At 43.2% G+C, this 25,549-nt stretch overlaps 1 protein-coding gene across 3 annotated transcripts in view; it reads left to right on the top strand.

Annotated features, from left to right (window-relative positions):
• SYNE2 (spectrin repeat containing nuclear envelope protein 2) overlaps positions 1-25,549 on the top strand; it is a 553,640-nt gene that overhangs the window by 91,096 nt on the left and 436,995 nt on the right. For all 3 annotated transcript variants that reach the window (XM_073570820.1, XM_073570828.1, XM_073570812.1), the window contains exons 3-8: positions 2,613-2,674; positions 3,375-3,470; positions 8,139-8,216; positions 8,295-8,387; positions 9,222-9,397; positions 25,352-25,548. In XM_073570820.1, coding sequence (XP_073426921.1) covers positions 2,613-2,674; positions 3,375-3,470; positions 8,139-8,216; positions 8,295-8,387; positions 9,222-9,397; positions 25,352-25,548 — 702 coding nt within the window. The remainder of the gene's footprint in view (positions 1-2,612; positions 2,675-3,374; positions 3,471-8,138; positions 8,217-8,294; positions 8,388-9,221; positions 9,398-25,351; position 25,549) is intronic.

Genomic DNA, 25,549 nt, shown 5'->3' with positions numbered 1-25,549 from the left:
AATGCAAAGTACTACATCTGGGCAATAAAAATGAAAAAAGCATATACAGAATGGGAGGAATAGGGCTAAGTGACAGCACATGTGAAAAAGACTTGGGTATACTAATAGATCACAGACTGAATATGAGTCAACAGTGTGATGCAGCAGCAAAAAAGGCAAATGCAATTCTAGGATGTATTAACAGAAGCATACAGTCTAGATCACGTGAAGTCATTATTTCCCTCTACTCCTCTTTGGTCAGACCTCATCTGGAATATTGTGTCCAGTTTTGGGCACCACATTTTAAAAAAGACATCAACAAACTGGAGCAAGTTCAGAAAAGAGCGACCAGAATGGTGACCGGTCTGCAAACCCTGTCTTATGAGGAAAGGTTGCAGGATTTGGGAATGTTTAGTTTGCAAAAGAGAAGACTGAGCGGAGACTTAATAACTGTCTACAAATATCTAAAGGGCTGTCACATTGTAGAAGGATCAACTTTATTCTCATTTGCACAAGGAAAGACTAGAAGCAATGGGATGAAACTGAATGGGAGGAGACACAGATTAGATATTAGAAAAAACTTTTTGACAGTTAGAGTGATCAATGAGTGGAACAGGCTGCCACGAGAAGTGGTGAGTTCTCCTTCAATGGAAGTCTTCAAACAGAGGCTGGACAGACATCTGACTGGGATGATTTAGCAAATCCTGCTTTGAGCAGGGGGTTGGACCAGATGGCCCAGGAGGTCCCTTCCAACTCTACTATTCTATGATTCTATCGGGGACTCCTCTCAGAGTCCTGGCTCACAAATCAGTTGCTGTTGTGTCCCAAGTCTTGGATGGGAGTAGTGCATTTACAGCCAACTACTCCACCGGTGTCTGCTGCAGAAACATAAGTGCCCATACAACCTCAGGGACTGGGCCCCGGCCTTGCGCTGAGAACCTATAGGCAGGGTTCCTCTTCCAACCCACAACTTCTCTCTGTTCTCCTACTCCTTCGTTCCGCGCTGTTCCTTCTCCCTCTTATGGAAGCTTAGGTTGCAGGTCTACATCTTTCTCCTTCTCTTTCCCATGCCAGCCTGCTCAGATCACTGATTCAGCTGCAGCACTCTTTCTAAACTGAACTCAAACTGAACTCAAAACTAACTTCAGAACTGAACTCCTCTCGCCTGACCTCCCGTCAGACTGACCTACTATCCTCAACTTTACCTCTCTTTTATACTAACTCCACCCACCTCCCAGCACATCTCGTGTTACGAAGCAGGGTTCCACGAAGGGTGCTCTGCTACCCCCAGCCTGAAGCTGCTAGGCGGACCTACTGAACTATCCTGTGTGTGGGATGCAGGTGTTGGAGTGTGGAAAGGAGTTCCCAACCTACCTAGTTGGTGGGGCATTACACCTTAAGAGAAGGTGCAGTACCTCTGTGGCGACTGAGCCTCAGGGGCGCCACACATTATTTTATATTTAGTGCGTTCCACCGTCCCTAACAGATCGTGATGGAAAAGCAAGCTCTGTGGTCTCAATAGTCTAAAGCTGGCTGCTCCCTGTGACTCAGGACAGACGTCCCACAGTTTATAGGTCTCCACCTCATAACTAGAACAATCATTGGAATAATTATGACTGCTGTGAGGGATCTCCTCGGATTATCATGGATTGTCTCAAAATCAAAGATTCCTCGGTAACAATGGGTCTTTGTGCACCTTTAAGATGTGAGAAGTGGTAGCTGTTCTGACAATTTTACAAAGAGCAAATGCAGTTTCATATCCTAACCCTGGTTCTAAATGGATTATTAGGATTTGTTTTGTTGTTTCAAGAAATTTATCGCTAACCTTAAAGTAGTGATGAGATCCATCCTGATGATGTTGATATGAAGCCAAGATGATTCCAAGAGTTTGTCTGCCAAAACGTCTATATATTATAATCATCAAGGGGTTGTCTCGTGCTTGTAAAAAATTTCTATATGTTATTAAAAATTCTTTCCTTTTTCAAGAATGGAGGGACTTTTAATACTGTAGTTTAGCGTAGGCAATGAGCAATAGAGACCAAGTCTGGGTGAGTGGACAATTTGCTTCAGCAGTGCAACCAGGCTTCTGGTCCAAATTGGCGATCGTCAGAAACCATGCGGAAGTTGTCAGGTAGAGGAGCGTTGTGTTCTTGAACAGAGAACATGAGACCACCACTAAAGGGGTTGTCATCTTTTAGATAACTTTTCCTGATATGCATCAATATAGGTCCCTATATGTTTTCTGAAAGGGAAAAGCCATTTAGCTGTTGGGTTTTACGTCTGGTAATTAGAAATCTTAAATAAGAATTCCCATGAAGGACATGTATTGTATGTGCTCAGGAGAGACGCTTGTCCCACCTTTTGAGATCGATGTCTTTATTGCGAATGAAGGTCCACCAATCCCAGTCCCAAGTGTGGAGGTTACAGCAGCATGAAGCACTTTCTATTCATTTCTATGAAAGTTATGGAAACAGCTGAGCACTCTTATTGGGACTGTCTATTTGATTTTTTTTTGTCCATACATTCTTTCTGGTGTTGCAGTTCAGCCTCATTCAAGTAAATTGGTGGCTTCTGTTTAGCTAGTCTACAATTGCAGATGTATTTTAAAGATTTTTTTGCTTTTTGTTTTACAGCTGAGCAAGAGGGAACCCAGAAAAGAACTTTTTCTAATTGGATCAACTCACAGCTGTCAAAGGTAATAATGGTATACTAATGGTTTCCTTACTTTCCATTAATGACCAGTCCAAGAGCGGTGGCTTATCTTGACGAAGACGATATCAACCGGGAGGACAAAAAATCTGTATTGGTCGGTTAGCCATTAGAGACTGATGCCTAATCATGTTGGAATTTGGAATCAGTCAGATAAAGGGGTTTCCTGGTTTAGTTTGGCCAATACGCATTAGATAAATGTTGGCCAAACTTGTTGGTTCAAGTGAGGCTCCCCAGCCATCCAAAGTCAATGGTGGAGTCATTCCATGGCAGATTCCCGAGAAAGCAAGGGTTTGAATAGTTAGATATCAACATGCTTGATACTTTTGTACTTAAGTGAGATAAGCAGATAACTCCCCCATACTTTTTAAGTATATAGGTGTTTAGGAGGGATGGTTGTCATCCCACTGATTGTTTGAAAGCCAACTATTTAACCCTTTCCGTACGTGCGATGTACATGTATTTCAAACTCCAGGAGGGAGTAAAGGGAGCAGGCATGGGACTTGATCGCGTACCATACCCGGTGGACACCAGCTAAATTAAATTGCCGTCGCCTCTTCCTTGAGGAAACAAAAAAAAAAAGTAAAAACTAAATAGGCTATACTGCATTTTAGATGTTTTTTTACTGTTGCGGATGTGATTACAATTAGTATTAATTACTATTATGCTCTCATTTTCTTTCCCAGCACTCACAGTCATCAGTTGTAAAAGACCTATTCGTTGACATTCAGAATGGACACATTCTCTTGGACTTGCTCGAAGTCCTCTCCGGTGAAGACTTGGTAATTGTCTTTTTTTTTTTTTTTTTACAACTTTTTTTTATACAGATAACTACAAGATCCTATCCCAGTATGTAATAGGTGTAGTAATAATATTAGCAAATGCCTCCAATTAGAAATGTAGTATAGTTTTTCTGATTCGCTATGTCTCTTTCCTCATGTGCAGGCATTGCAGGACCTTAGGTATCCATGGTAACGACCTCTAGCAATTAGCTAACTGTCACTATCAGTTAGCTACCAGTGGTCGTAACCTTGGATATGGGACTATCAGACATAGCCGAGAACAGCTTTGTAGTCATTCACACCTCCTCTCCAATCATTACCTGCGAGACTGTTAGAGATAGCTGAGTACAGCTATGTAGTCATGCGCACCTCCGCTTCCATCATTGTCTGCGGGACTACCAGACATATCATAGTACTGCTATGTAGTCATGTGCACCTCTGCTCCCATCATTGTGGAACTACCAGACATAACATAGTACTGCTATGTAGTCATGCGCACCTCCGCTCCCATCATTTTCTACAGCACTTTTGGAGATAACCAAGTACAGCTATGTAGCCATGCACACTTTCTCTCCATTCATTGCATACATTGTCTACGGGCCTGCCAGACATAGCCGAGTACAGCTATGTAGTCATGCACACCTCCGCTCCAATCATTGTCTACGAGACTGTTGGACATAATCGAGTGCAGATATGTAGTCATGCGCACCTCCGCTCAAAACATTGTCTGCGGGAATTCCTGAGTTAACACTTTGTAGCTGTGCAATCATGTAAGTTACCATATACAAATTGAAGATGATGGTAAATGCAGTGTTGTCATGATATTGGCACCCAAAATGTACCCTGTTCTAGCCACAATTAATTGAAAAGTAGATAAAGGGATTGTATAATTAAGGAAAAAATCTCCTGCTTTTAATTTTTCCCAATACAGCTCCACTCTTGTCCATGCAGTGTCTATGGTATTACACCTCAGTAATGTTTACTTAACTATAGTCAAGCAGATAACATCATATAATATAAAAAAGTCCAAGACCGAGGCGACACAATCCTTGTAAACAGCTTTAAAGGCTTGCAAAAGCTAGAAATAAATGATAACATGAAACAAGAGAGATCACGGGTCAGTCTCATTCTGAGCTGTTTGATTTTTGTCTGGCACAGAGCTAAACAACAGTGTTTAACCAAGGGGGTGGGGCTATCATTGTTTGTTTCCTATTGCAGACAAAGCAGAGGGAGAGGTTCCTGCTGCAGACTCTTATCTTAAGGCCCCTTTACACATAACGATGTCCCAACGATCCGACTTGGATGGGAACGCTGGGACATCGTTAGGCTGATCGCTGGTGAGCTGTCACATAGACAGCCCCTCCAGCGATCAGGACCAGCGAGCAAGCCGGTTTCCAATGTAAACAGCGGGTATCTAAGAGCCGCCCGGCTCTTGGATACCCGCTATTTACCCTGGAAACCAGCGTACACGCTGGTTTCCAAGGTAAACGACGGGTATCCAAGAGCCGCGCAGCTCCTAGTTACCCGCTGTTTACATTAGAAACCAGCGTCCAGCGTCGCTGATCGCTGGTCTCTCGCTGCCACACGCAGCGAGGCGCGCTGGCCAGCGGGAGACCAATGATCAAAAAATGGCCCAGGACGATCGAGCGCGATCAGCGTTACCCGGCAGGGGGTCCGGTCGTTGATCCCTGTCACACACAGCGATATCGCTGGCGAGATCGCTGTGGGTTCACAAAACCAGCGATCTCGCTGGCGATATCGCTGTGTGTGACGGAGCCCTTACAGTTAGACAGTGGGTTGTAAAAAGGAAAAGTAGGGGGTAGATGGCTGATTTCGTGGGGTGTATGTATTGAAATTATTTCTGTTTTTCACTTTTTTGTTAGACTATTTTCATATAATAAATACAGGCTGTATTGTTTATTAACTTAAAGGAAAGCTATTGTCAGAAAATAATCTGTTGTTTAGATCAAATTTTGTTTTGTTAAATGTACTTTTGGCATTTCTTTTTAAATATCATAATCTACAGGCAAAAATTAAGAGACCACGGCACAGTTTTATAAAAATCATCTTCTCCACATGTCTGACAGCCATTCCATTCCAGTGTCAGTTGAATTCCAACCAGAGTACACCTCATTCTACTTAATGTGCTTCTGATTAGGTGATCACCTGAACCAAAACTTATTTAAAGAAGGAAAGTATAAAAAAAAACCTGCTGTGGTGTTCACAATCCTCTTGCAATATACCAAACTGAATGGCAAAACAAGTGCTAGTAATATCCAAAAAGTAATAGGAATGAAAAAAAATACCTTTTAACCATGCCAAAGGAGTTGAAAAGAAAAGTCTTGAGTGAGGAAAAGAAAGACTCAATTCTGACTTTACTAGCAGAGGGATACAGTGAGCGTCATGTTGCCTCCATCCTTAAAATTTCTAAGTCGATTACAACAAGGTCAAGCAGCAGACATTGGAGGCAACAAGGCTACAGACCAGCAGAGGGCGAAAACGACTCTCCACTGACCGGGATGACCGTCATCTTATTCGAATGTTACTCAGCAACCGCAGGATGACATCAAGTGACCTACAAAAGGAATGGCAAATTGCAGCTGGGTTGAAGTGCATGGCAAGAACAGTTCATAACAGGCTCCTAGAGGCAGGGCTTAAGTCATGTAAAGCTAGAAAATAAGCCTATCATCAATGAGAAGCAAAGGAGAGCCAGGCTGAAATTTGCAAAGACCATAAGGCTATGTGCACACATTGCGGAATTGCTGCAGAGATTTCTGCGGGAACTCCGCAACTCCCTGCCACGGGAAATACGCTAGAATTCCACATGCGTAATTCCTACGTATTTCACGCGAAAAACTAGCGTTTTGCAAGTGTAATTAGCTTGCAGAATGTTAGTGTTTTTCAAGGGATCTGTAGCATCGCTTGGAAAACTGATTGACAGGTTGGTCAACTCTTCAAGCAAGGTGTTTGACTAGTGTGACCAACTTTTTACTATTGAGGCTGCCTATGCAGCATCAGTAGTAAAAAGATATAAAGTTAAAAATAATAAAAGAAAATGAATCATGTTTTTATCACCTTCCGGTGTCCCACGCAGTGGTCCCAGGCCTCAGCGATGCTCCCGGCATCTTCCGATCCCAGCGATGCCTTGCGACAATGACCTTTGATGACCTGGCGGTCTCGCGAGACCCCTACATCATCTCGGGTCATTGTCGCAAGGCATCACTGGGACTGGAAGATGTCGGGAGCATCGCTGAGGCCTGCGAACGCTGTGTGGGACGCCGGAAAGTGAGAAAAGCACGATTTTTTATTTTCATTCTATTTTTTTTACAGAGATATGGTACCCAGGGCCTGGAGGAGAATCTCCTCTCCTCGTGGCCCTGGGTACCATCCTCACATTTTCCGCTTACTTTGCGCATTGTGGCCATAGTCACATGTGGAAAGTAAGCGGAACAATACATTCCTATATGTGCGGAATTCCCGCGATTCTGCACAAAGAATGAGCCTGCTGCGTATTTTACCGTGGAAAAATCCGCGGGAATTCCGGACGTGTGCACACAGACTAAGGATTGGATCATAGAGGACTGGAGTAAGGAAATCTTCTCTGATGAGTCTAATTTTCAGTTTTGCCCAACACCTGGTCGTCTAATGGTTAGATGGAGACCTGGAGATTCGTACAAGCCACTGTGAAATTTGCTGGAAGATCAGTGATGATCTGGGGATGCTTCAGCAAGGCTGGAATTGGGCAGGTTAATCTTTGCGAAGGACATATGAATCAAGCCGCATACAAGGTTATCCTGGAAAAACAGTTGATTCCTTCTGCTCAGGCAATGTTCCCCAACTCTGAGGACTGGTTTTTCCAGCAGGACAATGCGCCATGCCACACAGCTAGGTCAATCAATGTGTGGATGAAGGACCACCACATCAAATCCCTGTTATGGCCAGCCCAATCTCCAGACCTGAACCCCATTGAAAACCTCTGGAATGTTGTAATTAAGATGAATGTGGATAGTCACAAGCCATCAAACAAAGAAGAACTGCTTAAATTTTTGTACCAGGAGTGGCATGAGGTCACCTAAAAGCAGTGTGAAAGACTGATGGAAAGCATGACAAGACACATGAAAGCTGTGATTAAAAATCATGTTATTCCACAAAATATTGATTTCTGAACTCTTCCTGAGTTAAGACATTAGTATTGTTGTTTCTAAATGATTATGAACTTGTTTTCTTAGCATTATTTGAGGTCTGCAAGCACTGCATTTTTTTTTTTATTTTGACCATTTTTCATTTTCTGAAAATAAATACAAAATTTAGTGCTTGGAAATTCGAAGACATGTTGTCAGTAGTTTATAGAATAAAAGAGCAATTTACATTTTACTCAAAAATATACCTATAAAGAGAAAAATCAGACAAACTGAAAATTTTGCAGCGGTCTCTTAATGTTTGCAAGAGCTATATATTAAACAATATATAGAAATCCTGCAATATTCAAAGTGTCACTGGGGCTATTTTTTAAACTTTAACTTCCTGTTGTTTCAGGAAACAATACCTGTATATTAGCCACAATGGTCAGACCACGACCCTTTCTTTTGTATTGATGTGTCTAATGGGTGTATGCAAAGGTCAATCCTCAGTCAATCCATATTGTCTTTACCAACATCTATTTTACAGCCGCGTGAGAAAGGCAAAAACATCTTTCAGGCGAGAAGTAACATAGAATCTGCCCTGAACTTTCTAGGGAACCGCTCTGTGAGTATTCCGCTTGTTAAGTCTCAGTGCAATTAAGAAATGTAAGAAGTTTTTCTAAACTATGCCGTTATTTTCTAGATCAAGCTCATAAATATTCATGTGGAAGATATCATTAGCGGGAAACCGTCTATTGTGCTTGGCCTAATTTGGCAAATCATTTTACATTTTCATGTAAGTATCTGTGAATTGTTTGCAAAGTTATAGTTTGAGATGAAATTTCAAATCATTTTCTTGCAAATTTCAACAAGAACCTATAAGAATCTTTAACCAAAAATTTACAGGAATTACTGCTGTCTTTTTAGCAGGTGGCTCAGTTTACGACAAGTTGATCCATTTAGAAAAGTCAACAGCGGCCATTAAACGACCGCTGATTGGCTAACAGTTTGTTAGGATGAGCCAACCAGAATTCTGTGTGTGCAGAGTGATCGTTAATATGATCGTTCTGTGTGCAGAGCAATAATTATACAATAGACTGCAATACTAGAGTATTGGAGTTGCGCTGTTTTTTAAAAGAAGCTGAGACTTTTTTTTATCGCACCCCTATTATCGCAGCATGGATCCATTCATGGTTAGTGATTTGGGGCATGTAAAAAAAACTGCTGTGGTGAAAATTATTTTTGCGCACCCTGGAAAATTTGTGATCCATCCCATGTATAAGCAGTATACTGTGGTGGAAGTGTCCTAGTTTGGATGAAATATCCACTAATAATTGGAAAAGTTTGAATTTGTTCAAAATGCATCATAAAGTTCTGAATTTTTGGGTCATGAAAAGGAATTTTTAGATCACCCCAATGCCATACTAATTCATCCTTTTCTGCAAATATTTAGGATATAACTCGCTGTAATCGGCCTCCTCAGGTTTACCTAATTGAACCCATGAATGCCTGACGTTTTCATTATTAAATGTTCTGTGTTTTACAAATGGAAACAATGGATATTCTGATAAAGTCATAAATACATGTAACAGAGTTAATTAAAAATCTGATATATCTTGGTTTATGGCAGATTGAAGAGCTGGCAAGCATTTTGGCAAGTGCAGAGGAACAGCAACCAGTGACATGTGAGACGAAAAATGGAGTTTCCCCAACTGCAAGCCCGTCGCCTAAAAGAAGTGCAAAGTCTAGGTGGCAGACTTCGGCAAAGAAAGCGCTTTTGCAGTGGGCACAGGATCGGTGCGCTCCGTAAGTGCGCAGAGATAAAAAGTCACTAGATTATGATTGAAGGCGCCATGCGTTCTCCAAGATCCAAAAGGGAAAGCTGAAAAATTCAGCTCACAGATGAAGTCCAAAAAAGTGCATTTAATTTTCCAAGGTACATGAAGCAAAGATTAAAATTGTGTGTTCACAAAAAAGAGAATACAGGCATCTTTTTGATGTGTTTTGAGCGGCAAGGGCTCTTTGTCAATTTTAATCTTTGCTTCTAGCACTGCTGCTTTGAACATCTCTGCCGGATTTGAAGAGATTGTCATGACCACCAGTCACCGGACCTTTGAGGTGTCAATGTTTGGCTGTAGGGTCAAGTGACTAGTAGAGCTGAGCAAAAAGATTTGCCAGGACCCTGATCTAGCATCCACGTCTTTTGTCTGTCGGACCAGAGCTCTGCACATTTCCTACCATTGGTGGCATTCCCAGCACTTCGTCTGATTAGTAGGCACCCACGATGTCATTCATGTGGCACACCGCAATGTGATAATGTTACCTGTCCTACTATTCAGAAGAGGTGCCTTTAAATAGATTTGCAGGGCTCTGATTTGGGCAGCCATGGACTACCAACGTGGTGGCTGGACAGGGGTCCTTCGAGCCTTTTTGCTTAACTCTAGAAACTGGTAGTAGAGATGTTGTTGGAATGTCACCTCTTGCGGTCTGGCAGTAGTAGGGTGTGGGGGGGGGGCAGGTTCGAAGGCTATGTATTTCTTTGTTTCTTTTCGAAGCATCCCTTTAGACTGTTTAATTTAACCCCTTCCCGACCTGTGAGACAGCGTATGCGTCATGAAAGTCGGTGCCAATCCGACCCATGACGCATATGCTGTGTCATGACTTCAAAGCCCCGGGGTCAATGAAAGGACACCCGACCCACAGATACAGGGGGCTTTGTACTTCACCACAGGGGGCGTGGCTTCGCCCCCACGTGGCTACGATCGCTCTGATTGGCTGTTAAAAGTGAAACAGCCAATCAGATCGATAGTATTTCATCAATGAAATTTGATGAAATATTACAAACCAGCCATGGCCGATGCTGCAGTAGCATCGGACATGGCTGGAGACACCGATCCGACCCCCCCGCCACTGAATGACAGCGGCGTTCTGCCGCCGCTGTCATCATCTGCTCCCCCTCCCCTTCCCTCCGCTCCCCGCCAGCTTCCGATCCCCCCCGGTACCTTCCGAGTGCCGGGGTTCCGGATCATGGGTGCCACCATCTTGGAAAATGGTGGGCGCATGCGCAGTGCGCCTGCTCAAATCTGCAGCTGCAGATTCCATTCATTCATTTTGATCACTCTCACAGTAATCAAAATGAAATAAAAAGTAAATAACCCCCCCCCGTTTATCACCCCCATAGGTAGGCACAACTAATAAAATAAAGAAAATATTTTTATTTTTCCATTAGGGCTAGGGTTAGAATTAGGGTTAGGGTTGGGTTGGAATTAGGGTTAGGGTTGGAATTAGGGTTAGGGTAGAATTAGGGTTAGGATTGGAATTAGGGTTAGGGTTGCATTAGGGTTAGGGTGTAATTAGGGTTAGGGTGTAATTAGGGTTAGGGTTAGAATTAGGGTTAGGGTTGGGATTAGGGGTGTGTTGGGGTTATAGTTGGGATTAGGGTTAGGCTTGTGGTTAGGGTTGGGATTAGGGTTAGGGGTGAGTTGGGGTTAGGGTTATGGTTAGGGATGTGTTGGGGTTAGGGTTGTGGTTAGAGGTGTGTTGGGGTTAGGGTTGGAGATAGAATTGAGGGGTTTCCACTGTTTAGACACATCAGGGGGTCTCCAAACGCGACATGGTGCCACCATTGATTCCAGCCAATCAAAAAAAGTCAAATGGTGCTCCGTCCCTTCCAAGCCCCGACATGTGCCCAAACAGTGGTTTACTCCCAACATATGGGGTATCAGCGTACATTGCACAACAACTTTTGGGGACTTATTTCTCCTGTTACCCTTGGGAAAATAAAAAATTGGGGGCTAAAAAATTATTTTTTCATTTTCACGTCTCTGCGTTATAAACTTCTGTGAAGCACTTGGGGGTTCAAAGTACTCACCAGACATCTACTTTAGATAAGTTCCTTGTAAGGGCTAGTTTCCAAAATGGGGTCACTTGTGGGGGGTTTCCACTATTTAGGCACATCAGGGGCTCTGCAAACGTAACGACCACCGCAGACCATTCCATCAAAGTCTGCATTTCAAAATGTCACTACTTCCACTCTCAGCCCTGACGTGTGCCCAAACAATGGTTCCCCTGTTATGATTGGGTCACCGAGGAGGAAAGCAAGACCAAGCTAAGCCACAGAAAACCAGAGAGGTTGGTAACTAAGCGGATTGCAGACCCCTGATCCTATCCACACAACTAGCAGTAGCCGTGGAGTGTACCTACGATGATCCTAGACGCCTCGACTGTTAGGAACGGCGGAACGCACTAAATAAAATAAATAATAAAGTGCGTTCGCCGCTCGGGCTCCACCGTGCAGAAGGTGATATAACTGCTGCTAAGTAGTGACAGACGAGCAATATGGCGGAAATGCGTACGCGGGTTGTAAGTCACCCAGGTGCGCTAAGCAATCTCTGTTTGCTCACAGAGATGCCAGCAGAGGTAAACACTAAAGGATGAGCCTGTTAGTGTCACAGGTCTCAGGAAACTGCACACACGGTATCAGGTCACAGGAGCGAGACCCAAAGCAGAGGAACTGCATCCGTCTAGACATGCCGTGCGTGCGGCGTCGCTACTGTGGACGCCAAAGAGGGCTGCAACTGCTGCGCGGCGTAGGACACTGCTGCTAGTCGACAAAGCAAGGAAAAAGGCGCAATGTCGGACGCTAGCACTGTGGATGATGTAGTAGTGGCTTGAGGCTTGCCACGCGCTGGCGTTGACTCTAAGCTAAGTCCCTGTACACATTCGTAATATCAGAGGGAGGGGATCTTAATGAGTCAGTCACCAGAATCATCCATCCATCATCATTCACACAGTAGAAACTAGAGAATATACTAGCGCATGGCGGAACGGCCATGCGCGCCTTTTATAGCCGGAACCTTCCGGAAGCTTCCAGATCTCCGAGATGGACCAATGAGATCTGGAGCAGGACCTGGGAACATGACTCCCGATCTCCAATGGGAGATCGTCTCGTGAGCATGCCCAGTAGGAGGACAGAGAGACTTAGTCTCTGGAGAGATTTGCTGCAGAGCAATCTCTTCTGCGGTAGATAAACAGTAGGAGACCGCAGAATGTGAGGCTGTGGATTCCTGCAGAGCAGATGCAGAAACCTGATGCCTAACATCGACACAGCCGGAGAACTAAATAAGCCTAAAGCAAGAAAGGGGAAATCTAAACGGCCCCAGTGCAGACCCCAAAGGAATAGATAGCCCCCAAACATATATTGTCGGTGAGACAAGATGAACACACAAACGCAGGTAGGAAAATAGACTGAGCAAACGATGGGGCCCACACTAACTAGACAGGAAAGGAAAGACTGTCTGCAATCACGCAAAAAACCCTGAAAAAAAATGCCCAACACGTCTGATAGAAAAATACTAAAGTCACTAGACTTCGCCCACTATATCAGCATTCAGGTATATTCTGAAAGCAGAGCAAAAAGAGGCCAATCTAATAAGGGACAAAAACAAACTGGCACAAGCAGTAACATAAGGATGGAAATTCAGCACAGCCCCAGCCGGAGCTGGCTGACAACACAAAACTGAAATAGACAAAACCAGATCAAATGTGAACAATAGCAAAAGAACACTTAGCTGAGCATGCAGGGACTGAGCTGGAAACTAAGACCTCAGGAGGCAGGAAAAAATCACCAGCAGGGATAGAGGGAGTCGGCTGTCTTAAATCCAGTCAGAAACTCCAGATCTCCAGTCATCCTCCTCATTATCAGGTGGCAGGCCTCTGTTAATCATATCAGCTCCATTACTTCCAGTAACCACCAGAGGGAGCCCGGAAAGAGAACTCGCGACCCCTCTGTCAATATAACCAGCTCCACTACCTTCACTAGTAACCAGAGGTAGGCCAGAAAGCGAATTCACAACATTCCCCCCCACATATGGGGTACCAGCATACTCAGGACAAACTGGACAACAACTTTTGGTGTCCAATTTCTCCTGTTACCCTTGTGAAAATAAAAATTTGAGAGCTAAAAAATCATTTTTTGAGGGAAAAAAAATGATTTTTTATTTTCACGGCTCTGCGTTATAATCTTCTGTGAAGCACTTGGGGTTCAAGATGCTCACCACACATCTAGGTAAGTTCCTTGGGGGGGTCTAGTTTCCAAAATGGGGTCATTTATGGGGGGTTTACACAGTTTAGGTACATCAGGGGCTCTGCAAATGTAACATGACGCCCGCAGACCATTCCATCAAAGTCAGCATTTCAAAATGTCACTACTTCCCTTCCGACCCCCGACGTGTGCCCATACAGTGGTTCCTCCCCACATATTGGATACCAGCGTACTCAGGACAAACTGTACAACAACTTTTGGCGTCCAATTTCTCCTGTTACCCATGTGAAAATAAAAAATTGCGGAGTAAAAAATTTTTTTTAGGGAAAAAAAATATTTTTTATCTTCACGGCTCTGCGTTATAAACTTCTGTGAAGCACCTGGGGGTTCAAAGTGCTCACTCTGCATCTAGATAAGTTCCTTAGGGGGTCTAGCTACCAAAATGGGGTCATTTGTGGGGGAGCTCCAAAGTTTAGGCACAGAGGGGCTCTCCAAACACGACAACGATTGCAGCTAATTTTCATTTCAAAAAGTCAAATGGTGCTCCTTCCCTTCTGAGCCCTGCCGTGCGCCCAAACAGTGGTTCCCCCCCACATATGGGGTACCAGCGTACTCAGGACAAACTGGACAACAACTTTTGTGGTCCAATTTCTCCTGTTAGCCATGTGGAAATAAAAAATAGCGTGCTAAAAAAAATCATTTTTGAGGAAAAAAAACAATTTTTTATTTTCACTGCTCTGCGTTATAAACTTTTGTGAAGCACTTGGGGTTCAAAGTGCTCATTACACATCTAGATAAGTTCCTTAAGGGGTCTAGTTTCCAAAATGGTGTCACTTGTAGGGGGTTTTCACTGTTTAGGCACACAGGGGCTCTCCAAACGCGACATGGTATCTGATAACGATTGGAGCTAATTTTTCATTCAAAAAGTCAAATGGCGCTCCTTCCCTTCCGGGCCCTGCTGTGCGCCCAAACAGTGGTTTATGTCCACATATGAGGTATCGGTGTACTCAGGAGAAATTGCCCAACAAATTTTATGAACCATTTTATCCTGATGCCCATGTGAAAATGAAAAAAACTGAGGCTAAAAGAAAATTTTTGTGAAGCACCTGGGGGTTTAAAGTGATCACTCTGCATCTAGATAAGTTCCTTGGGGGTCTAGTTTCCAAAATGGGGTCATTTGTGGGGGAGCTCCAATGTTTAGGCACATCAGGGGCTCTCCAAACGTGACATGGCAACCGCTAAATATTCCAGCATATTTTCCATTCAAAAAGACAAATGGTGCTCCTTCCCTTCTGAGCCCTGCCGTGTGCCCAAACAGTGGCTTATGACCACATATGAGGTATCAATGTACTCTGGAGAAATTGCCCAACAAAGTTTAGGATCCATTTTATCCTGTTACCAATGTGAAAATGAAAAAAATGATGCTAAAAGAAAATTTTTGTTGGAAAAATTAAAATGTCCATTTTTTACTTCCACGTTGCTTTAGTTCCTGTGAAGCACCTGAAGGGTTAATAATCTTCTAGAATGTAGTTTTGAGTAGCTTGAGGGGTGGAGTTTTTAGAATGGTGTCACTTTTTGGTATTTTTCTGCCATATAAGGCTGGTTTCACACTTGCTTTTTTTTTGCAGCGCGTTTTCCCGCAAAAAAACGCATTGAAAAAACGCATACAAAAGCATGCAACTGCTGCGTGTTTTTCAAGCATTTTTATGAGCATGCATGAAAAAAACGCAGCGTTTTTATGCGTTTGTATGCGTTTTTAGTGCGTTTTTACCGCGTTTGCGTTTTTTTCCAACATTAGGTGGCCCCTCACACTAACCCAAACCATGACTTTACTAACCCTAACCCTAACCCTGACCCTAACCCTTAACCAAACCATACTTAACCCTAACCCAAACCCTAAACCCTAACTAACCCTAACCCTGACCCTAAACCTAACCCTAACCCTGACCCTAACCCTGACCCTAACCCTTAACCAAACCATACTTAACCCTAACCCTGACCCTACCCTGACCCTAACCCTGACCCTAACCCTTAACCAAACCATACTTAACCCTAACCTAAACCCTAAACCCTAACTAACCCTGACCCTAAACCTAACCCTGACCCTAACCCTAACCCTGACCCTAACCCTTAACCAAACCATACTTAACCCTAACCCAAACCCTAAACCCTAACTAACCCTGACCCTAACCCTGACCCTAACCCTAAACCCCCTTAACTAACCCTAACTCTAACCCAAACCCCTAAATTCCATGGTTAACAAAAAAAAGCATGTGCAAAAAAACGCATACATAAGCATGCCAATGCGCACATATGCGCACCCATAGACTATAATGGGTGTCTTGCTGTAAAAAAACGCATTGCGCGCGCATGCGTTTTTTTTGAGGCAAGTCGGACGCACCAAAAAATGCAACAGGTTGCATTTTGTGCGCCCGAGCGCATACCGCAAAAAAACGCATGCGCGGTAAAACGCGTACAAACGCATGTGTATGCACACATAAGCGCATCCCATGCAAAGTATAGGAAAAAAAAACGCATGCGCTATTTAGCGCTAAAATACCGTGAAAAAAACGCAAGTGTGAAACCAGCATAAACCACTCAAAGTGACTTCAAATGTGAGGTGGTCCCTTAAAAAAATGGTTTTGTAAATTTTGGTGTAAAAATGAGAAATCACTGGTCAACTTTTAACCCTTATAACTTCCTAACAAAAAAAAAATTGTTTCCAAAATTGTGCTGATGTAAAGTAGACATGTGGGAAATGTTATTTAGCAACTAGTTTGTGTCACATACAGTTGTGGCCAAGAGTATTGACACCCCTGCAATTTTGTCAGATAATACTCAGTTTCTTCCTGAAAATGATTGTAAACACAAATTCTTTGGTATTATTATCTTCATTTAATTTGTCTTAAATGAAAAAAACACAAAAAGAATTGTCCTAAAGCCAAATTGGATATAATTCCACACCAAACATAAAAAAGAGGGTGGACAAAAGTATTGGCACTGTTCGAAAAATCATGTGATGCTTCTCTAATTTGTGTAATTAACAGCACCTGTAACTTACCTGTGGCACCTAACAGGTGTTGGCAATAACTAAATCACACTTGCAGCCAGTTGACATGGATTAAAGTTGACTCAACCTCTGTCCTTTGTCCTTGTGTGTACCACATTGAGCATGGAGAAAAGAAAAAAGACCAAAGAACTGTCTGAGGACTTGAGAAACCAGATTGTGAGGAAGCATGAGCAATCTCAAGGCTACAAGTCCATCTCCAAAGACCTGAATGTTCCTGTGTCTACCGTGCGCAGTGTCATCAAGAAGTTTAAAGCCCATGGGTCTGTGGCTAACCTCCCTAGATGTGGACGGAAAAGAAAAATTGACAAGAGATTTCAAGGCAAGATTGTGCGGATATTGTACAACAGAGTCAACGCGTACTATCCGTCGGCGTCTGAATGAAAAGGGACTGTATGGTAGGAGACCCAGGTAGACCCCACTTCTTACCCCGAGACATAAAAAAGCCAAACTGGAGTTTGCCAAAACTTACCTGAAAAAGCCTAAAACGTTTTGGAAGAATGTTCTCTGGTCGGATGAGACAAAAGTAGAGCTTTTTGGGCAAAGGCATCAACATAGAGTTTACAGGAGAAAAAAAGAGGCATTCATGTTTTGGGGTTGCTTTGCTGCCTCTGGCACTGGACTGCTTGACCGTGTGCATGGCATTATGAAGTCTGAAGACTACCAACAAATTTTGCAGCATAATGTAGGGCCCAGTGCTATGATTGAGTCACCGAGGAGGAAAAAACAAAAATGCAAGCTCAGCCCAGAAAATCAGAGAGGTTGGAAACTAGCGGATTGCAGACCTCTAATCCTATCACACAACTAGCAGTAGCCGTGGAGTGTTCCTACCGTGATCCTAGACACCTCGTCACAGCCGGAGATCTAAATAAGCCTAAAGAGAGAAAAGGGAAAAACTGACTGCCCCAGAGCAGACCCCAAAGCAATAGGCAGCCCCCAACATATAATGACGGTGAAGCAAGATGAAAACACTAACACAGATAGAAAGATAGGATGAGCAAACGATGGGGCCCAAGCTAACTAAAAAGGACAGGACAGAAAAGCTGCTGTCTGCAATCCGAGAAAACCCTGCTAAAAATATTACCAACACAACTGATAAGCAAAAAGGACCCTGAAGTCACTTGACTTCAAACCCTTTATCAGCACTCAGAATATTCTGAAAGCAGAGCAAAAGAGAGCACTGATCAAGGAATAATAATCCAGCACACCCCCAGCCGGGGATGGCTGAACTCCAAAACAAGGTAAACAAAACCAAAACTAATAAGTTCAATAACAGAGCAAAAACTTATATTTGGGAAGCAGGAATCAGACTGGTCTCCAAGAATCCAGCAGAGAAATCACCAGCCACTCAGAAGGGCGTCAGCTGCCTTATATGCAGTCTGAAGGTCCTGTTACCCAGTCACAATCCACCTGATCAGGTGTTTGGTTTCTTTCATCCAAATCAGCCTCACTACCTTCCTTCACCAGAAGAGGGAGATCCTCAGACACAAAAGGTGAATGAACAGATGAGCTCACAACAGTACCTCCCCCTTGAGGAGGGGTCACCGAACCCTCATCCAAGCCACCAGGCCGATCAGGATGAGCCCGATGAAAAGCACGCACCAATCTTTCGGCATGAATATCCGAGGCAGAGACCCAGGAATTATCCTCCTGACCATAACCCTTCCACTTAACAAAATACTGGAGTCTCCGTTTAGCCAGACGGGAATCCAGTATCTTCTCTACCTCATATTCCATGTTACCTTCAACCAACACAGGATCAGGAGGTGCCGCCATAGGAACCACTGGTTCAACAAACCTCTTCAACAAGGACTTATGAAACACATTATGAATCTTAAATGTGACAGGAAGAGCCAACCGAAAAGAGACCGGATTAATAATCTCCAAAATCTTGTACGGTCCAATAAATCTAGGTTTAAACTTTGGAGAAGCCACCTTCTTAGAGATATTCTTTGATGACAACCAGACCATATCACCCACCTTAAACCGGGGACCAATGGTCCTATGCCGGTTAGAAAACCGCTGGGCCTTTTCCTGGGAAAGAGACAACTTATCCACCACTTGGTCCCACATCTGCTGCATTCTTTCCACCACAGTGTCAACCCCTGGACAGGCAGAAGACTCCACCTGCCCTGAAGAAAATCGAGGATGAAACCCAAAGTTACAGAAAAAGGGTGACATCAAAGTGGCAGAACTAGCTCTATTATTTAAAGCAAATTCGGCCAAGGGTAAAAATGAGACCCAATCATCCTGATCAGCAGATATAAAACATCTCAAATAAGCCTCCAAAGTCTGGTTTGTTCTCTCCGTCTGCCCATTGGTCTGAGGGTGAAATGCAGAGGAGAAGGACAACTGAATTCCCAACTTGGAACAAAAGGTCCTCCAGAATCTAGAGACAAACTGAACTCCTCTGTCTGATACAATGTTCTCAGGAATCCCGTGCAAGCGAACCACCTGTTGCAAAAACAAGGGCACCAACTCTGAGGAAGATGGCAACTTAGGGAGTGGTACAAGATGGACCATCTTAGAGAATCTATCACAAATCACCCAGATAACAGTCATCCTCTGAGAGACAGGCAGATCAGAAATAAAATCCATTGAAATATGGGTCCATGGCCTCCTGGGCACGGCAAGGGCATCAACAACCCACTAGAACGAGAACAAGGCTTAGATCGGGAGCAAGTCCCACAGGACTGCACAAAATTTCTGACATCACGAGACAAGGCACCAAAAAGACCGACTCACCAAATCTCTAGTACCAAAAATACCTGGATGACCAGCCAACGCGGAGCAATGAACCTCAGACATCACTTTCCTCCTCCACTGGTCAGGAACATACAACCTACCACTTGGACAACGCTCAGGCTTATCCTCCTGAAACTTCTCCAGAGCACGTCTCAAATCGGGCGAGATGGTAGAAAGAACCACGCCCTCACCTAAGATGGTAGCAAGCTTGGTCACAATAGGAGAATCAGCCAAAAAACTCCTAGAGAGGGCATCAGCCTTAACGTTCTTAGTGCCCGGAAGAAAGGAGACCACAAAATCAAAACGCGTGAAAAACAAGGCCCAACTGGCCTGTCTCGGATTCAAGCGTTTAGCCGACTCAAGGTAGATCAAATTCTTGTGGTCAGTGAGGACCACAACTTGATGTCTAGCTCCCTCCAACCAATGTCTCCACTCCTCAAATGCCCACTTCATGGCCAACAGTTCTCGATTCCCCACATCATAGTTGCGTTCCGAAGCAGAGAACTTTCGGGAAAAGAAGGCACAGGGGTTCATTTTAGATGTTACAGGATCCTTTTGGGACAAAACAGCTCCTGCACCAGTTTCTGAAGCATCCACCTCCACCTGAAATGGAAGTGAGACATCGGGTTGTCGCAAAACCGGAGCAGAAGTGAACCTCCGCTTCAGCTCCTGAAAAGAAGAAACAGCCTCTGGAGACCAATTCAGCAAATCAGCGCCCTTCTTAGTCAAATCAGTCAATGGTTTGGCAATAACAGAAAAATTGGCTATAAACTTATGATAAAAAATAGCAAACCCCAAAAACTTCTGGAGAGCCTTCAAAGAAGTGGGCTGAACCCAATCATAAATGGCCTGTACCTTGGCCAGGTCCATTTCAGTAGTTGACGGAGACAAAATAAATCCCAAAAATGAAATCCTTTGTACACCAAAAAGACATTTCGATCCCTTAACATACAGGGAGTTTTCCCTCAAAATCCGGAACACAGTCCGAACATGTTCCACATGAGAGTCCCAATCCCTGGAAAAGATCAAAATATCATCCAAATAGATGATCAGAAACTTATCCACAAAGTCCCGGGAAATATCATTCATGAAGCACTGGAAGACAGAAGGGGCGTTAGTGAGCCCAAAAGGCATCACCAGGTACTCAAAATGTCCCTCCGGAGTATTAGACGCTGTCTTCCATTCATCCCCATGCTTAATGCGAATAAGATTATACGCCCCCCTGAGGTCAAGCTTGGTAAACCAGCAAGCACCTTCAACTCTAGAAAATAGGTCAGAAATCAGGGGTAACGGATACTGATATTTAACAGTAATTTTGTTAAGGGAGCGATAGTCAATACAGGGCCTTAATGTACCATCCTTCTTGGCCACAAAAAAAAAACCCAGCACCCAAGGGTGAAGAGGATGGTCTAATATGACCCTTCTCCAACGACTCCTTAATATAAGAACGCATAGCCTCATGTTCGGGTACAGATAAATTAAAAAGTCGACCCTTGGGAAATTTACACCCCGGACTCAGCTCAATTGCACAGTCATAACTCCTATGAGGAGACAAAGACGCAGACTTACTCTCACTAAACACATCATAAAAATCAGCCAAATAGTCAGGAACCTCATGCGACTGGGGAGAGGTGGAGAAAATAGGAGTGTCACTAAGAGCACACCGACAACCCCAACTCACCACAGACACAGATTTCCAATCCAAAACTGGATTATGGATTTGCAACCAGGAGAACCCCAGAATGATGGTATCATGCAAATTATACAAAAAAATCTATCCTTAAAAGATACTTTATTAACCAATCATTAAAAAGTTTTCAAAACTTCAAAAAACAGGCAAACAAAAATAGGCTTATTGCTGATTTTCAAAATCCAGCCACAAACACTAGAGAGTCGTTCCAATGTCAGGTAGAGGGTCACAAACCTATTTGTCCCTATAGGGCCCTATATCTCTCTCCTACCTGACAGCGGAGGTTGGCACCCTCTTGATACGCAAATGGCGCCCCCGCTCCTCGGCGGCTCTCCCTAATCACCCTGTTGACTCCTATCTAAATGACATCAGCTTGGAGTACAACAGATAGCCGGGGACAAAAATATAATAGATAATAACCCCATGCCACAAACCACCAAGACAAAAATATAAGGAATAGTAACTGGAAAAAACTCTAATTTTTGGCAGATTTGTAAACATTTGCTTTGGGAGGAAAAGGGGTCTAAATAACCCTATTTAGGTGTCTCCCTGCCTGACAGCGGAGCTTTTACACCCTACGTTACTCTGGTGCCCCCGCTCCACGTGGGCTGACCCCTACACTTCTCACCCAGAAAGAGGAAAGAGGGTGTCAGAACATATGGCCAAGGGAGACAGGGGTAATAAATTAGAATTATCCCTGAAAAAATCCCCCCCAAAGACAAAAAATGTTTTAATAATAATAATTAAAAAAAAAAAAAAAAAATGTATCTGCAAACTGATGTATACAGTGTATGGGATAATAGTGCATTAGCAAAGGCAGTTGCAAGTAAAGGGGGTAAGATATCAATCAGAACAGATACACAATCATTTAAATGTTCTTAAGCAGCATTAATGTACATTTCTCACATCACAAAACGCTGCTATTGCCTCTAATCCCCAACAACACATTTTTCATATTGCATCATGCCCAAAACAATGAGCCATTGATCGCTCAGGCTCAAAATTGCACTGTCTCAAAAAAAAAAAAAAAAAAAAAATCAGCAAATTAACAAATATGTAAGAACTTAGCTCATGGCCACTGAAAAATCACCTCAATATATATAGGCGGGGTGATAGTACTTTGACAAAGGCAGTTTCAAATAACGGGGGTAAGGTATCAATCAAAACAGATATACAACCATCTGAGTGTTCTTAAATAGCATTAATAAACATTTCTCAAATCACCAACCGCTGCTATTACCTCTAATCCCCCATAACAGCATATTTTCATATTGCATCATGCCCAAAAACAATAAGCCATTGATCACCCGGCTCAAATTGCAATTTTTGAAGTTTTGAAAACTTTTTAATGATTGGTTAATAAAGTATCTTTTAAGGATTGATTTTTTTTGTATATGAGCCGTTGAATAATTAATCCAGAATTATTTTTATTAAGAATTTTTATCATGCAAATTATGCAACACCAAAAATCTGCAATTTTCTTGATGGTCTGGGGCGACCCACATTACCACCTGGGTCCAACACTGAGGTTTATTCTTCGCCAACAGAGTAGAATCAATACCCCTCAAAGGAATAGGCGTCCGCAGGGGTGTCATAGGGAAACCACAACGTTTAGCAAAATCCAAATCCATTAGGTTCAAGGCCGCCCCTGAATCCACAAAGGCTTTAGCGGAAAATGTGGACAGGGAGCAGATCAGAGTAATTGCCAGAAGAAACTTAGGTTGTACACCACCTACAGCAAATGTGTGTGCAAAACATTTCTCTCATTTAGGGCAGACAGAAATAATATGAGAGGCATCTCCACAGAAAAAAAACAGCTTATTACGCCTTCTAAACTCCTGACGTTGCGCCCTAGACAAAACTCTATCACATTGCATAGGTTCAGACATTTGTTCAACAGGTGGCAGCATTTCCCGTGTAATTTTAAGTTCACGTAAACGCCGATCAACCTGAATGGCTAATGACATAGAATCGTCAAGACCAGAGGGAACAGGAAATCCCACCATAGTATCTTTTACGGTTTCTGACAAACCCTTCCGAAAGAGAGCTGTCAAGGCACCATCATTCCAAGTGGTGAGGACCGCCCACTTTTGGGATTTTTGACAGTACAGTTCTGCAGAATCTTGACCCTGGCTCAATGCCAACAGGGTCTTTTCAGCTTGATCAATCGCATTAGGTTCATCATACAACAACCCCAAGGCCTGAAAAAATGCGTCCACATTTGTTAGAATAGGACCATCTGGTACTAAAGAAAACGCCCAATCCTGGGGATCGCCGCGCAGCAAGGAGATGACAATTTTAACCTGCTGCGCAGAGTTCCCCGATGAGTTAGGCTTCAAGGCAAGAAATAATTTACAGTTATTCTTAAAATTCAAAAATTTAGACCGATCCCCGAAAAACACATCAGGAGTGGGGATTTTTGGTTCAGCGGTGTGTGAATGAGCAAGATAGGCTGAAATTCCTCACACTTCAGCAGCAAGCTGCTCCACACGATCAGACAATTGCTTACACTCCATCAGAAAACAAATATTCCTCCTACGGCCTCAGAGAAAAAGAGGAAAAAATATACACACACAAAAAAATTCCAACACTTTTTTTTTTTTTTTTTACAATTCTTTCCTGCTGTTGAGTACCCTAGAATCTGCATTAAGGCTGGTGATTCTGTTATGATTGAGTCACCGAGGAGGAAAAAACAAAAATGCAAGCTCAGCCCAGAAAATGAGAGAGGTTGGAAACTAGCGGATTGCAGTCCCCTAATCCTATCACACAACTAGCAGTAGCCGTGGAGTGTTCCTACCGTGATCCTAGACACCTCGTCACAGCCGGAGATCTAAATAAGCCTAAAGAAAGAAAAGGGAAAAACTGACTGCCCCAGAGCAGACCCCAAAGCAATAGGCAGCCCCCAACATATAATGACGGTGAAGCAAGATGAAAACACTAACACAGATAGAAAGATAGGATGAGCAAATGATGGGGCCCAAGCTAACTAAAAAGGACAGGACAGAAAAGCTGCTGTCTGCAATCCAAGAAAACCCTGCTAAAAATATTACCAACACAACTGATAAGCAAAAAGGACCCTGAAGTCACTTGACTTCAAACCCTTTATCAGCACTCAGAATATTCTGAAAGCAGAGCAAAAGAGAGCACTGATCAAGGAATAATAATCCAGCACACCCCCAGCCGGGGATGGCTGAACTCCAAAACAAGGTAAACAAAACCAAAACTAATAAGTTCAATAACAGAGCAAAAACTTATCTTTGGGAAGCAAGAATCAGACTGGTCTCCAAGAATCCAGCAGAGAAATCACCAGCCACTCAGAAGGGCGTCGGCTGCCTTATATCCAGTCTGAAGGTCCTGTTACCCAGTCACAATCCACCTGATCAGGTGTTTGGTTTCTTTCATCCAAATCAGCCTCACTACCTTCCTTCACCAGAAGAGGGAGATCCTCAGACACAAAAGGTGAATGAACAGATGAGCTCACAACAGCCCAGTGTGAGAAAGCTGGGTCTCCCTCAGAGGTCATGGGTCTTCCAGCAGGACAATGACCCAAAACACACTTCAAAAAGCACTAGAAAATGGTTTCAGAGAAAGCACTGGAGACTTCTAAGGTTGCCAGCAATGAGTCCAGACCTGAATCCCATAGAACACCTGTGGAGAGATCTAAAAATGGCAGTTTGGAGAAGGCACCCTTCTAATATCAGGGACCTGGAGCAGTTTGCCAAAGAAGAATGGTCTAAAATTCCAGCAGAGCATTGTAAAAAACTCATTGATGGTTACCGGAAGCGGTTGGTCGCAGTTATTTTGGCTAAAGGTTGTGCAACCAAGTATTAGGCTGAGGGTGCCAATACTTTTGTCTGGCCCATTTTTGGAGTTTTGTGTGAAATGATCAATGTTTTGCTTTTTGCTTCATTCTCTTTTGTGTTTTTTCTTTTAAGACAAATTAAATGAAGATAATAATACCAAAGAATTTGTGTTTGCAATCATTTTCAGGAAGAAACTGAGTATTATCTGACAAAATTGCAGGGGTGTCAATACTTTTGGCCACGACTGTAACTCTCTGGTTTAACAGAATAAAAATTCAAAATTTGAAAATTGCGAAATTTTCAAAATTTTTGCCAAATTTCTGATTTTTTCACAAACGCAAAAATTATCGATATTATATAGATACTGTGTGCAGTCAAGTGCACAATATATAATCCTCTTATTTTTTTGCAGATTGGGATCCATTAATATAACAGATTTTAAGTCCAGCTGGAAAAATGGCATGGCGTTCTTGACAATTATTCAATCCTTAAGACCAGACCTCATCGATATGGACAAGTTACAGGAAAAGTCCAATGAGGAAAAATTGCAAGAGGCATTCACAATAGCAGAAAATGAGCTAAAAATCCCCAAGCTCATAGAACCGGAAGG

The sequence above is a fragment of the Dendrobates tinctorius genome, unplaced genomic scaffold (genome assembly GCF_039654945.1).
Source record: "Dendrobates tinctorius isolate UK_male_01 unplaced genomic scaffold, ASM3965494v1 ptg000006l, whole genome shotgun sequence".
Classification (NCBI taxonomy): Eukaryota; Metazoa; Chordata; class Amphibia; order Anura; family Dendrobatidae; genus Dendrobates; species Dendrobates tinctorius.
Note: the sequence above shows the minus strand (reverse complement) of the source record. Positions and strands in the feature narration are given on the sequence as shown.